The sequence below is a fragment of the Pelodiscus sinensis genome, chromosome 4 (genome assembly GCF_049634645.1).
Source record: "Pelodiscus sinensis isolate JC-2024 chromosome 4, ASM4963464v1, whole genome shotgun sequence".
Classification (NCBI taxonomy): domain Eukaryota; kingdom Metazoa; phylum Chordata; order Testudines; family Trionychidae; genus Pelodiscus; species Pelodiscus sinensis.
In genome coordinates this window covers 109,756,446-109,771,464 of record NC_134714.1, presented here as the reverse complement: position 1 = coordinate 109,771,464, position 15,019 = coordinate 109,756,446, and the positions used below count along the sequence as shown (strand labels likewise).

The 15,019-nt window shown below is 40.5% G+C and overlaps 1 protein-coding gene across 8 annotated transcripts in view; it reads right to left on the bottom strand.

Moving 5' to 3' along the window:
- Positions 1–15,019, bottom strand: part of INSC (INSC spindle orientation adaptor protein) — a 276,146-nt gene that overhangs the window by 78,250 nt on the left and 182,877 nt on the right. For all 8 annotated transcript variants that reach the window (XM_075928026.1, XM_025186251.2, XM_075928025.1 and 5 more), the window contains one exon: positions 14,478–14,603. In XM_075928026.1, coding sequence (XP_075784141.1) covers positions 14,478–14,603 — 126 coding nt within the window. The remainder of the gene's footprint in view (positions 1–14,477; positions 14,604–15,019) is intronic.

The window sequence follows — 15,019 nt, the reverse complement described above, 5'->3', positions numbered from 1 at the left end:
AGTGCTCACTTTGTCTAACCCTTACAATTAATCTTCTTTTAACGCCTCAAGAATGATCAACATGCCCCCTGCTTCTAAAATCAGCCTCTGATAATTAAGTTTACTTAATGGAGGAGGGCCAGATTGACTTAAATAATTATGATTAGAACCTTGCTACAAACTACCTTGTGGACTGTTATAACTCATTCACCGCATCCAGTTCTCATTTTTTGCAGCAAACTGAAGGGGCTGCACATTTGTAATGCCACTGCACTACAAATCCACCATTTCTCATTAATCCTTTGCAGTTTAATGTGAAGTAAATATTAGTTTTATGGACTGGATTTAATTTATAAAGTTGATGGCTTGTGGATATCAAGCATTTGACAAATATCAGGCTTATACAGATGCTTCAACTTGCAGGTTAAAAAAATTCACCAGTCACTTTTGAAAATTTTGGCCAAAGTATATTAATATCCCCTGCAATCCCTGTTCCTTGTCATATTCCTACAAGGTTTTTATATCCCTTTATTCCTTCAACCTTTTTTGACAACCACACAAGAAGAACTATTTTTTCATTTTGTGTCAGGGAAGCTCTTAACAACCTGCTTTATACTTAGACAACATTCACACAGAAAGAAGGAGAATATTGCTGTTATATAGGGTGGTTTTACAGCTTCCTCTCTCAATCGGTGTCATCTGACCACATTTTTCTCTGAATTACTCCCACAATATCCCATTAATTTCAATGACAATGTGGTTCAGTTTCTGCAAACAATCAAGCTAAGGCATTATGAATCTCTTTTCATAGTGGCTTATCTTTTTTCTCACTAATCCCTCCCTTCCATATGATGATTGCCTGGGCTACTCAAAGACCATCAACCAACTTCAGACCCAGATTCATATAGATATTGACTCAATTTCAAATATATAGGCACTTACTTGGAGCCCAAATCCCATCAACTGGAGCATTAAATAGCAAATAAAACTGTACTGAGACTGACCAGCAAAATCTCATTCTTCAAATCGAAACTGTTTTATAAAACTCATGCGGCTGCAATAATTGATCAAATATTTCTTATAACAGGGCAACATTGCAAGTGACTACAACAGAATTAGGTGTGCAACACTCCAGGAAGTGAGGCAAGTACATAATAAGACAGGCAGCAAACACCTTTAAAGCACAGAAGGAGCTATGGTATGAAGAAGAGGAAGACGCTGTGCAATAGGAAGTGGGGGAATCAGAACAAAGAGCACGCGATGGTGATGGCTGGACTTGTAGATAGGCTGCTGTTTTGAATCTGGAACAAATCCCCAGCTTTGGGACACTGGGGCTACATCTACACTGTAGCCTTCTTGCGGAAAAGCTTATGCAAAGAAAGCGCGGAGTGGAATATTGCCATGCTTCATTTGCATAATTAATTAGCAGCCACTTTTGCACAAGAGGCTTTTGCATGAAAAGGAGCTATGTAGATGGCTCCTTTTTGTGCCAAACCCCCCTCTTGTGCAAGAGCCGTTCTTGCATTTTTAGCTTGGGAGTGTCCCTCAAAGCTAGGCTAGTTAGCAGCAGGAAAGCCTGCAGCAGCAGGAAAGCCTGACACAGTGAAGTATTGCTTATTTCTGAGTCTAAGAAACTACCTGTGTTTATTTAAAAGAAAGCAGATGATTTTCTTAGCAGATTTTCAAACTGCTTTGCTTGTCAGGTGCTTTTGTGGACTGACCCATAGAAGACAAATATATTTTAGTAGAAAACTAAGACAGGAACAACAAATAAGGCTCGTCAGCCACTCCAGAGCATGCAAGAGAGCTCCATGGTCCATGCCTCTGTTCTAAGCTCTTAAACTGTGTCTGCAGGCCACTAGTGATCCACGGAGAAGTAGATACCACATAAATGCTTCCCCTTTCTATGCCCACTATCCAAATCACATTTAAAAATAGCTACAAGAGGGGTGGGGAACCTAAGGCCCAGGGGCCAGATGCGGCCCCTAGCTTTCCTGGATCTAGCCCCCAGAGGCTCAGGGCTCACCCTCAGCACTGGGCAGCCTATGCTGGTGCTCCAGCGCATCCCACCCCACCCCACCCCACCACCTCACCATAGGGCTGGCGCACAGAAGATCTACTAGCCTGGGCCCCCCTAGGCTCTGGTGTGAGAGAGGAATGTGGGGAGAGTCTTTCTCCTACTCAGTCAGGGGACACGTCAATGAGGGTTTGGTTGGGGGGGGGGGGTTGTGCTTCTCACTTGTGCGCAGCCCCTTACTGATTTTTCTGTGGCTCAGCACCCCTCGACCAAAAAACGTTCCCTGCCCCTGTACTACAAATTACAGCAATTGCCTACAGATTAGTTCATGAAATTAGTATGGGTGATAAGATGTACATGAATGGGAATGAAAAGCTCATGCAGTCACAAATTGGAAGGGGAGTTGGTCCACACACCAATTTATACAGTATGGACAATCTGAGAATCCCTGTTGTGCAGAACTGTAATGGTAGGCAGGCTAGAAATGCATGGTCGGATTTGGTATTGAGGTGTTCTCAAAGAAACGCTTTAAAAACACGCACACAGACAAATGAAAGTATTAGAACATGTCAAGCCGATTGCCACATCTGAAAGGATTCCTGCAAGCAAACCTGACTTAACAACATTAGGCTAGCTGCACACATAGGAAACCCCCACTTTTGCTACCATCCTCTGCACATTAGTTTTGACAGCGTTGAGCAATACAACTTTGTGCATCTTACAATAGTCAGTAAAGGTTGGTTGGTTAAGAGGTGTTGGTTGCAGTTATTTCTCTTTGGCAATGAACTCTGAAAAAGACTCTAGACCCATTGTAAGAAACAGCAGTTTGCTTACAGTAGTCAGTCAGAACACCCAGGAATTGAGAGAGGGGAAAACCACTGAAGTAACTTTACATTATATACAACACCATTTGTACAGAAAGACAAAATGTGAGATTATTCCCTCTACCGTGTCTTCAGAATCTGCTGGGGGGGGGGGGTGGTGAAGGACGTAATCCCTCTGTCTGTATGAAGTATTTTCAATCCTTCCCACCAGAGCCAAACATTCTGGTTTCAGTTGACTAATGAACATTTCAACACGTATGTGCAGTGAGCCAGTGTAGGTGCTACTATGTTAATGTTGTTTCCTGATGACAGAAGGACAGAAAGTGCCCAGGAGAGTTAGGAAAGCTGTTCTCACAGGTCTTCTTTCAATTCCTTTTCTTGTTTCTGTCCTCTGTGCATGAGGGGGAGTGTTTGGATTTACTGCTCTAAAGCTCCCTCTTTCTGCATTCTTTTTAAATGTCTCCATTGATTTTCATTAAACTATACCCTCAGCTTAGAAGCTGACTGAGCTTCTCTCTCTCCCTCGTTCATTTTAAAAATGAGTTTGCTTGCGAGGTGGATGTTCCCTAACTGAAATGATATTCTGTCATTAGCCATATAATTGCCTGGCTTCCTAAATGCCATTCATAGATCGTTTATAGACCTGATTGTCATTTTATGGATTACTATAAATCCCTAAGTAAGAACCATTGCCAGGTGTCCTCAAGTTATTTTTCATCCACAATATTCTGTTAACATCCTGACTTTTGATTCATAAATCTACAGCTATTTGAAATGCTTCAAATGAAGTATTTAGTAGACTATAAAAATCAATAAATAGCATGAAATATTAATTTAGCAGACTGCAAAAACTAAGTACAACCTATAACTAGAAGTACCAGTGCACTGGGTGTGCCTGTCTCCAGAACAGATCCTCAAACTGAGATCTATGGGAGTGGCAATCGACTGTTACAATTCCAATTGTATGTTAAACTGTATACTTAACCATTTTCTAACACATAGTAGTATGAATTTCGCATGCTGAAGTTACATTATTGTTGTTTTAAGATAGATTTTCGATTTCTAAAGCAAGCCAAACCTTCAGATTTCCTAATTTGCACCTTCTCAATCAAAAGTTCATTCCAAATGACAGAAGCTGCAGTGGTACAGAACCAAAAGGTAACCAAGACATTTCACCTTATAGTGTGGTCACTGAGAAGACTGCAGAGGCTCTGCTGGAAGTCTCTGTAGCTGCCACATCAGATCTTGAGCAACACTGCAGTGCAAGCAGGACATGACTGAGCTCCAGATGGAAAACGGTGCAGCATTCTCTTAGCAAATGTAACACCTGTGCATTGCCACAGCATGAGGTGTGTAGAGCATGGTGCCCACAATGCCAATTTTCTAACCTAAGGTAGACGAGGCTTTACTGATCCTAGCAGAACCAGATGAAGCTCACTTAGTTTCATTAAAGGTTGTGCAAAAGGTTGGTAAGATAGCATACATGCTACATGCCATTCTCCAATGGTGTGCTTGAACAACATGGGTCTTGGGAAACAAAGACATGGGGTAATGATGAATACTTGAGTTTCTTGCTTTGTGGAATGTATTACAACTCAAGAACCCAATTTTACAAACATTTATACATGTGCCTGAAACATTAGACACATGAGTTTTCCTATTGAATTCAAGGGAGTTATTCACATGTTCAAACCAACTGCTTGGAGAATCAGGAGTAGTAGCTTATCTAAAAGGTGATCTGCTAGCAAACACAAATCATGCCCAATAATGGCAAGTGTTCACCAGCTTCTTAGGTTAGTCTTACATTGCCCTAAATATGAGTAGTCCTGTGGCAGCTTAGAGACTAACAAATATGTGTGTGTGTGTATATATGTATAGTATCATGAGCTTCCATGGGCAAAACCCACTTCCTCAGATGAGACGATCCTATTTTTCCAAAGCTGTGCACATAATCATCTCTAGTGATATGCATGGTAGGCCCCCCTCTCCATGTTCTAAAAATCTGTCATTGGCATTAGTTTCTTAATGGAACAGGGATAATAACCATGGCTGCTGCCCAGGCAGATAGGTTTCCCTACATCGATCTGGCAAAGCCCCTCAATCCCCTTCTCCCCACATGTCTGTATCCTGAGCAGGGCTGTCAAATAGGTATTGTTTTTATTCTCCTGATATGATCAAAAGGGTCTTACCATAAATACAATTACTTTTCAGCAATTATAAGTGCTAGGATAAGAACAGATTAAAAGATGACACAAATTGACTATTAAATTTTGGCCCTTCTATGGCACTTGCAGAATGGCAATGGTCAATGATATAGTAAGTGGATTTCATTATAACTGCAACCTCATCCAGCAAAGGATTCCCTTCATACTCTAAGTACAACTCCAACTTTGCAGTTACTTAAAAACAATCTTATTGCTCTTACATAAAAACTTGATGAATGCAGATGCATATACTAAGAATGCATAGTCATTTCATCACAAGATAAAAATATAGCCACCAAATAATGTGCATGAAGCCAAGAGAAAAAAGGGCAATCCCTGCATTCTTAGATATGATTTAATGAATCCTGCTGGGGCTTTGACAAAAATGTAATTTGCCAAAGCCAGCACATTTTTCACTGCCAATTAATTAAAACAGCCCTATTGAGATGCGCACTCCAGTAAATCAGATCTGCAAGTCTAGATCTTTACATTATCTAATTGTGCCATGAACTCAAATGTTGAAATAGATTTGCCTGGCTACTAAGCAGCTTTTGGTAATATTATTTCCCCTAACTGTAACTTTATGTTCTTCTTCCATTTTGTTACTACCACAATCTTCTTAGTGACCTATACAATTAAACAATGGCCATTGTAAATTTATTTACCAGCTCTAGATTGAAAGGACACAAAGTGTAAAGTAAACTCGTTGTTTGAGTTTGCCTCATTTTCACAGAAGAGGTTATTCTCCTCCCTCATGAGTAGATCGACAGATGTGTCTTTATCTACTCCTAATTATTATTCACAGTTTCATGAAAAATTATTCCAAAACCCAGCAATTAACTTACCAAGCTAAAGAAATGTGGTCCGTGCAATGTCAGCAGTTTTGGCTGCAAAATAAAGGGCAATATGCAAACTAGAAATAGAAGACATAGCCAGAGATGACATTTTGGGCATAGGACATTCATTAGGTTATGATGAGAATGTGTGGATTAAATCCCCTTTCTCTAAAATCACCCAACATGCACGTGGCCCATAAACTAATGAATTCTATATTTAAACATTTTTGAGGAAAGTGTTTTTTTCTATAAAGAAGTCATGTTCCCATTTATGCACTTTCCAAAATGCTTGCTTTCACCAAAAGACCATTTTAAAGTGTGAACACTGATCTCTATTTTTCAAAATGGACAATGGTTTAAAAATATTTGTCAAGTTGACCCATGAAAAATTGAGGCCAATTACAAAAATCCCAATATCTATACATGCATGAGAAATAGAACAGAAGGTTGTTTTTCAATGAGCTATGAGAGAGTATTTCATGAATATTTTGGAAACTTCTCAACTTCTCTATGAATTAATAATTTTAAAGCCCTTTCCCATAAAACACAGCACCTCACCTCACATTAATTTGAGGGGAGTACTCTACTTGCAATCAAAACTGAATTGTTGCCCATTTCTTGAATACAATTTCAGTTTTGAAAATTTAACTTAGCCTTGATCTCTCTTTTAGACACATCTCTCTTTTCTCAGTCAGGTATAAACTTAAAATGAAAATTCTGAAATATCATTTGGAAGATTCTTATTTCCCAAGTGCAATAACAAATTTTCTAAGGAAGCCCATTTGCATAAGATTTCTAGACTAACACAACAGATCCAAAGTGTCTGAATAAGCATCTGAAACTACGGACGGTCTGAAGCAAACCACTGCATTTGATGAGATTTGCTCATTCCTAGTACTAATGAAGCAAGCCTCTTCCCGCTTGTCATTATAAAAATAATTTCTGAAGGTTGCCAGCTTTCTACTTTCTGAAATCTATAACTCAGGGTACGTCTACACTACAAAGGCTGCACTTGCCGCAGGCTGCCATCTGGGGAGAGGGGGCAATCGGGGGGCTGCAGGAGAGCTTCCACCCCCAGAAGCCCGCAGAGCCAGCCCAGTCCTCCCCATCGGGGGCTCGTACCCCATTCCTCCCTCACCTCCTTCCACTTACCCTTCCCTAGCCCCCCATCTTATTGATGTACAAAATAAAGATAACGTTTCTTCCAACATTGACTCTACCTTTATTGAACAAAACTGGGGGAGACTGGGAAAAGGAGGTGGGAGAGGGGAAGAGAAAGGCTGGGAGAGGGGAGGGCAACTAACATGATCAGGGGTTGGGAACAGGTCCCAGATGAAGAAAGGCTACAGAGACTGGGACTGTTCAGCTTAGAAAAGAGGAGATGGAGGGGGGACAGGATAGAGGTCTCTAAAAGCAGGGGTTGGGTGGAGAGGGTGCATTCATAAAAGTTCTTCCTGAGTTCCCATAAAGAAGGACTAGAGGACACCAAAGGAAAGGAATGGGTAGCCGGCTTGAAACTAGTAAGAGAAAGTTGTTCTTGACAAAGCAAATAGTTAACCTGTGGAACTCCTTGCTGCAGGAGGCTGTGAAGGCTACAACTAGAACAGAGTTGAAAGGGAAGTGAGATCAAGTCATGGAGGTTGGGTCCATGGAGTAGTCTTAGCCACGGGGTTGGAGTGGTGTCCCTGCCCAAAGTTTGTGGAAGGTTGGAGAGGAATGGCACGAGACAAATGGCTTGGTCACTGTCTTTGGTCCATCCCCTCCAGGGTCCCTAGGGTTGGCCGCTGTTGGCAGACAGGCTACTGGGCTAGATGGACCTTTGGTCTGACCCAGGACGGCCATTGTAAGCTCAGGGCTCAGGGTCGGGGGTCTCAGTGGACCCCCTTGATTTTCATGCACACCTGCTCTTGGGTGGCCAGGCTGGCAGCTCTCCTGCCCTAGATGGCCACTTTCCTGTGCCTAGTGCGGAGATCGTGGACGAGGTCCACGATGTCCGCACTAGCCCAGGAAAGTGCCTGCCTCTTGCGGTCCAGGGCAAGCTCCCGGGAGCCACCAGCCTGGTCCCGGGAAGAGGGGGTGGGCTGGGGGACATCGGGTGGGTGGCTCTGTGCCGTGCCAGGTGCAGGGTCTGCTGGCTGGGTGCTGGCAGGCTTGCATCTGGCACGGGCACCGTAGCCAGCCCGTGCCCCTTTAAGGGGTTCGGGGCCGGGAGGGGGGCATAGAGTTTCCTTGGTGTTGGCCAGAGTGGCCACCAGGGAAACCTGGGGAGGGCTAGCCTCCCATTAGTTCGAATTAAGGGGCTACACACCCCTTAATTCGAACTAGCTAGTTCGAACTAGGCTTAATCCTCCTAAAATGAGGTTTACCTAGTTCGAACTAAGCGCTCCGCTAGTTCGATTCAAATTTGAACTAGCGGAGCGCTAGTGTAGCGCCTATTAAAGTTAGTTCGAACTAACGTCCGTTAGTTCAAACTAACTTTGTAGTGTAGACATACCCTCAACTAGATGCAGCTGGTCTTTATGTTTAAACTGAAATAAGTGTCAAGGGTATTCTTTAATCACCTGATTTTTGTGATTAGTTCTAGTGAGGATAACAGAGTTATGTAAGCATATGAAGGAATGAAAAGCTAAACTATTGACTCCCTATGGGCCAGTCCTTTGCTATTTAGTTTAGTGGGCACAAACCCATAATCAACTACATTGGGTATGTATTGTCTACCAGAAGACACATAGTTCCTCAAATCCAAACTTTTTAAGCTGATCTCCAATTTCTGCTTCTTACCAGAAGTATGTAAAATTCAGAGGGTTTAACTGTCAAGGATTCATGCAATGTTTTTCTTCACTGGGCTCAAACCACCTGTATTTGGCTTTAAGCCTCTGAAACTCAAAACTTAACTCAGTCAAAACCACAGCATCTGAAATTGTTTCAAAATCAATAAATCACTCTCAAAAGTATACACAAATGTTGCACAGTTTCAAGTTCTGCGGCAAACCTTTCACGCACAGTCCTACCCTATATAAAGCGGCCATTGTTAAAAACTTTAGTATTTTGTCTGACCTACTACACGATATCCTAAGCCTGCAAAGATTACTACCCTTGTGTAACGTGCTTCTGTCTTTCCAAGAGGGGATCCCTACAGAATATTAAGTGTTAAGATTTTTCCTGACATTTAAAGGGGTTTTGCAAAGTTAATTCAGTTTCACACATAAAAAGGGGGAGGAGGGTTCAATTTACCGTTGTTTTCCTGTTCCTAATCTCTTTTTGCAGTAATTCATCATTTGAAATAATGTGTTTTCATTGAGGGACTCACAGCAATTTACAGTCCATAACTGGGCAATTTTACATAATGGGCAACATTAAAAGGTTTTGTACGTATACCCCTCCCTTTGCAAATGTTTTATTAAAGTAGCAATGGTTGTCATCAGCTTCTCTGGAATCACTTTCCTGTTAATGAGTAGATTGCAGGTGTCTGGCTCCATAGGCCATTTTAAATATTTAAAACAAATATGTACTGGTCAATGTTAATATTTGGGCAGCTGTTTGAATGAAAGTTTATAAAGATCATTTGTTTTTTGATGCAGTTGCCTCAATTCCAGATCCATGGAGAGTTGCTGCCTTTAGGCATTAAATAATGCATTTCACACAGCATAGATATTAATTATATTATATTTCAATAATTAGGCATTTGTGGCCTGATTCTGCAGATCTTCTCCTCCAGTGGGAGTTTTGAGTAAGTATCACATGGCTGAGCCTTGATGTAATGTTGCTACAAAAAGTACAGAAGAATCATGCCTTAGATCCCTTAGCCTTACAAACAAGCTATATGGAAACAGAGCCCCTTTGATATTAATGTAGCACAGGGAGGTACATAAGTGGAAACCACTGCAAGTTCCGGGCTCAAGTGTTTCATTACAAAGTTAAAAAGACCATTTAGGCAAAAAAATCCTCCATGTTACATGAACATTTAAAATGAAACGAGGCTCATTTTCCAAACAAGATGGCTTCACCTTGAAAACAGAGAAATTCAGGGTTTTTTTCACATCTTCATTATGAAAACACCCATTTTCATTACACTTTGTGTAAAGCAAACATTGAGTGGTGAAACTGAAGAACACCAAATGCTACATTTTTGCATGCCATTACACCAAACAAACATTTTAATTCCGAACCACTCGTTCCCTTAGGACACTCCTCCTTATGAAAGAAGCTAGCTGAAGGAAACACCTCATTGTCCTCTGAAGTTTAAAAAGGACACTATGAAGAGTATGAATACCGGGGTCACTCTCCATACATCACCCATACAATATCTCCTTCTCCAAAACTCTCCTCCCATTTCCTAGGGCCTGTCATTAAACTTCTGCGTCAGATACATCACAGAAGAGGTAGGGCTGTGTTCACAAAGAGTTCTCTATGCAGTACACCAACGTGAACTTAACTCTCTGTCCCCATCGCTGATTATTCTACATCCTCACATGTCCCATGCATAGTGCTGCACAAGCATGCCCCTTAGAATTGAGCTCGGTGCCATATGAGGGCACACACACTCCTGAACAATCCCAAGAACCCTTTATGCTATAGTGTTTCTGCTGCTAAGAGGACCTCTGAATCTAGAGAAGAGGGAGCAGGAGGCTGGATTTGCCCTTAAATGCCATTTGTTCCTAACAGACAGCTGAGGCTTTGATCTCCCATCATGTTCCCTATTTTAGAGGTAAAACTCCCTCTATAATTTGTGTAATCTTCCCCTAATCTCTAACATCTAAATCTGGCTAAAACTAGATAAAATTGAAAAATTGCCATGATAATTACTAGCTCATGAAAAAGAAGTTTACCTGCTCGTTTTCATGACAAAAATAGCCACTGTAAAAATTTAATTACTGACCTCTGCTTATGGGCGGGCAATCTTTTACAAAATTGATCTGAACTCTGATAGGGTGAAAACATGCATATGTAGCAGGATAGATGAGTGGGCAGAACTGTTCTTCAAAAACAAAATGCTGGGAGGAACAGTCCCCCATTTTAAAAGAAATAGGCATTGTTCAGCATGTTTAGATTTTAAATTCATATTTTAATTAGGATTGGGGTTGGAGAGCTGAGAAAAGTATATAAGAATCCAAATTATTTCTTTACCGAGACAAAGGCTTCATCTACATGAGCACTTTTGTTGTCAAAACTTTTGTCCATCAGTGGCATGAAAAAAACCCACCCCCCAAGTGACATACATTTCACCAACAAAAGCACCAGAATGAACAACAGAGAGTGGAGACACTCTCCTGCCACCTGTGGAAAGCTTAATTATGCTAGCAGGAGAGATCTCCCCTTCTGGCATCGACAAGCTACATGGGACCCCTTACAGTGGGGCAGCTACAGCAGTACAGCTACACCACTGCAAGGTGCATACTGTAGATGTGGTCAAAGTGAGTGAAGTAATATCTTTTTTTGCATCAACTTCTTGTGATGAGAGAAGTTTTAGGCAATACAGAACTCTTCAGCACTGGGAAAGATACTCCTAGCTTCAAAACTAAATGCAAGGTGCAACAGACTGTTTAACATTAAGTAATCAGCACACGTTAGGGGATCATTCAAGGTAGTGTGAGCCACTGGGGAGATGATGCTCTGATTCCCTGTTTCTGTGCTCTGTGTGATTTGAAAGTTTCTCTCACTAAAAGAAGTTGGTAAAAAAAACAAATCACCTTAGCTACCTTGTCTTTAATATTCTAGGATTAACACAGTTACAACCACACTACATACAGGGGAGCAGACAGACTCGCTGGGTGCCTGAGCAAGGTGGAACGGCCGGCTCCACACTCTCAGAAGGGGCCGGGCCTCGGGCAGAAGTGGCAAGGCCAGGGGTCTGTCAGCCCTCGACGCCCTTGGGACTGCTGCATGCCCCACCAGCCCGTAGCACTGCCTGCAGCATGCCACATGGTGCTCCACCAGCAAGTTAGAGGCTCGGGACTCCAGCCACCACCAATGCCGCAGTGGCTTCAAATACCTTTATAATCAGTATTGAAAATTTTGTCCTTACAACATTTACAGACACAAAACAGAAAATGTGCTTTACTGTAAATACCAGAAGTTTCCTTACAGCTTCATTCATGTTAGAATCTCTTTATAATGTAATTATTATACTTTAGTATTAAAATGTTTTAAAATCCATGAAAAACTTCAGACTAAAGTGTTGGCCTGTTGCTCCTGTAAACATCACCACATCATCTTTGTGGTTTCCCTACTTTAATAGCATTTATATCTGCACAGACAATTATTCAACCACTGAATGGATGAGACTGCACAAGATTGGAGAAATAAAATAAAAGATTTCTAATGTCTCCAGTCACTAAGCCCTGTAATTGTTTCCATGAATACACCACTCCCTGTTAGCTCAGCTCCCCACTAAATATTGCACGAGGTGGTTCTTTACAAGCAATAGCAGCTTTAAAATCTAATTGTGAAATAATGTTATTTTGTCTTGAATTATCCAATGTAAATTGTTTTGGATACAATACATCTTCAGTTTTAATGAATTTCCTGCATTAAAAGTACAATCTCAAAGTACGCCGAAGTTGTAATGCTCTCCTTTTGGATTTAATGTGCTCCTTCTTATGGTCTAATAATGATGCGCAGAAAGAATATCAAGTTAAATTCTCCAGTAAAGCTGGGCCACATTTTTCAGTCAAAACATTTTTACCATGGACAAGATGCAGATTTTGCAACACCAAAATGCTGTGTCAAAGTCATGTCTATTTCACCAAACTATTTCAGCTAAATGTTTTTAAAAGTTGAAATGATGTGTTGACTTTGTTTTGAATTTCCCCCTCTTTTTTCTTCTGTTAGAAATGTTCCTCCCTTCAGGAACACCTTAATAAATACATAATGTACACATCCTCAACTTTCACCAAATCCTAGTTGGTAAGTAAAAATTAAGTGGAACATATTCAGTTGAAACACTTCTGGTATACTGACTGATAATTGGCTGTTTTAAAGTTAGTGATAGTCTGTCATTTTCTTTTCTAATTTACAATTTCCTAAGCTCCCTCAAATATAGTTCAAATTAACTATCACCAAAGTAGGCTCTCCACATGGCTGTCCTAGTTTTCCACTATCAGAGTGCATTAACTCTTTTGTTTCCTCATTAGATCATATCCACCTAATTAATCATTATGATGGATCTATTTCCTTTAATCTCCGTTAAACATTTGTTTAGTTGTCTTGCTTTTCTTTAACTTCCCCCTTTTCCAGCTGCACTTCCCTTCTTTCTCCTCTGGGAAAAAAACAAAACAAAACAAAACAGCTGTCTCTGCCACACATTACATAAGTAGCAACTGAAGGTTCCTGTTAAAACCTTAATTCTGTTTAGTCAGATGGACTAAACGAATCTTCTCAGCTCCAGGTCTAACCCTTAACAGACAAGTCAGAGATTCTGAGAAGGTGCCGATTTAGTGATCAGAGCTCCAATTGACAAATGAGCTGGTGAATCCAATGGTAAAGACCTCAGTTATAAATTGCTATACTCCAGCATAGAGCTGATTTTCTCTGACCTTGTCCTTCCCATCGTCCCTCCACTAACCATCAGTCCCTAGATTTTTATAGGCACAAAGACAACTGTTTCTTCCTGGACTTCTGTAATGTCATCTTAATATTTGGTACATCCAGCAAGACTGGATCAAAGAAGCCGTTTCCCCTCTCTAGCAGTTTTGAACCCTGGATACTTCTTCCTGTGTCAGTCTGAGCTATTACTTATTTCAATAAAACTGTGAGACGTTATCTTCATTAAACCTAGGCTTCCAGGCTTAATTTTTTCCGCAGATGTGCTGTCATACTTTGCTTGAGGTCTGGATAGTAAATTACAAGACACGTCAATGTAAAGTAGCAATGAAATCATTTATCATTAACTTGAAGAGGCACATTATTCAACTGAAGAAGATGAGTGTTTTATGAAATACAAAGGATGAGATCATGATTTAGTGACTGGTAGAAGTGCTCATTTTCCTAAATATAGAAGTGTACTTTTGTGCATAATGGTGGATTAAAGTATAAGCAGTCTAAATAATTTTCTGGGATAATGTTTTCATGTCAGCTATCAGTGTTAAAATTGTTCTACATGACTTATTACTTGTTGGTGGAAGACTCTTCCTAACGTTCAGCTATTATTTTTGTCTCTATACTAGTGCAATTATGCCCCTTATACATCGCCTCATTACCACAGAGGTTCTTTGCAGGGATGTCAGAAAAAAAGGGCTTAAATGTGTTTAAAGCTCTCCACATTTCAAGGGGTTTGGTTATTTGAAACACGGGGATTTCTAAACAAAGACTTTAACAAGTCTAGAGGTAATTATTTCAATAATTTCTTGACACAGTCATCAATACATTACTTGCCTTACGGAAATTATCCTTGCTTAGAGAGATCATTTGTGCAGACAATTTAATGGAATAATGTTATTGCTGGAACTAATAGTGTAAACATCGAAGATGTGCTCAGTGTGGGAAAACAAGGTATCAAACACAAGCCTAAACTGAATCTAAACACATTCCCAAGTTACCAATTACTAGAAAAGATTAATGATGAGACTCCACTGTTCTTGTAGCACAATCATTGTACAGAGCACTGAAGTAACAATACCTTTTCCAGCTGGTAAATTCCCTCCTCCACACAGCATATGGATGCCAGTGTTCTAAGAGTCTGGGGATAAAGGCACCTGAAACAATCTTGGCGGCAGATCTTAAAGAGAGCGATAACACCTCCTTCCTGAAAAAGGAAAGCAAAAATCAAGTAATCAACTCTAAATAATACTTGGTACTTAATTGTTCTTTTTGAAAGATCAGGGATAATACATGTTCTTTTGGTAATTTCTCTGCCACAAAAATACAAAAAAGGTTGTTAAGATCACACAGATGAGCGCTTATGAACTAGGAGATGAAAGAGTAATGTAGTCTTAGTGGGAGGTGTGCTTTAACTATTGACTTTTAACATTTACAAACTCCGTTTTAATTAAACTTGGTATACAAATAAAAATTATATACAGAATGATCATTAGAATTTACAGGGTTTGGGTGGTGGCAATATTTGATTGAAAAAAATAGCCGGGAAAAAGAAATAGTTCGGCCAGCAAATGGTGGTTTTAGGGCAAAAATAAGAAACCCTTTTACAATCTTACACACATA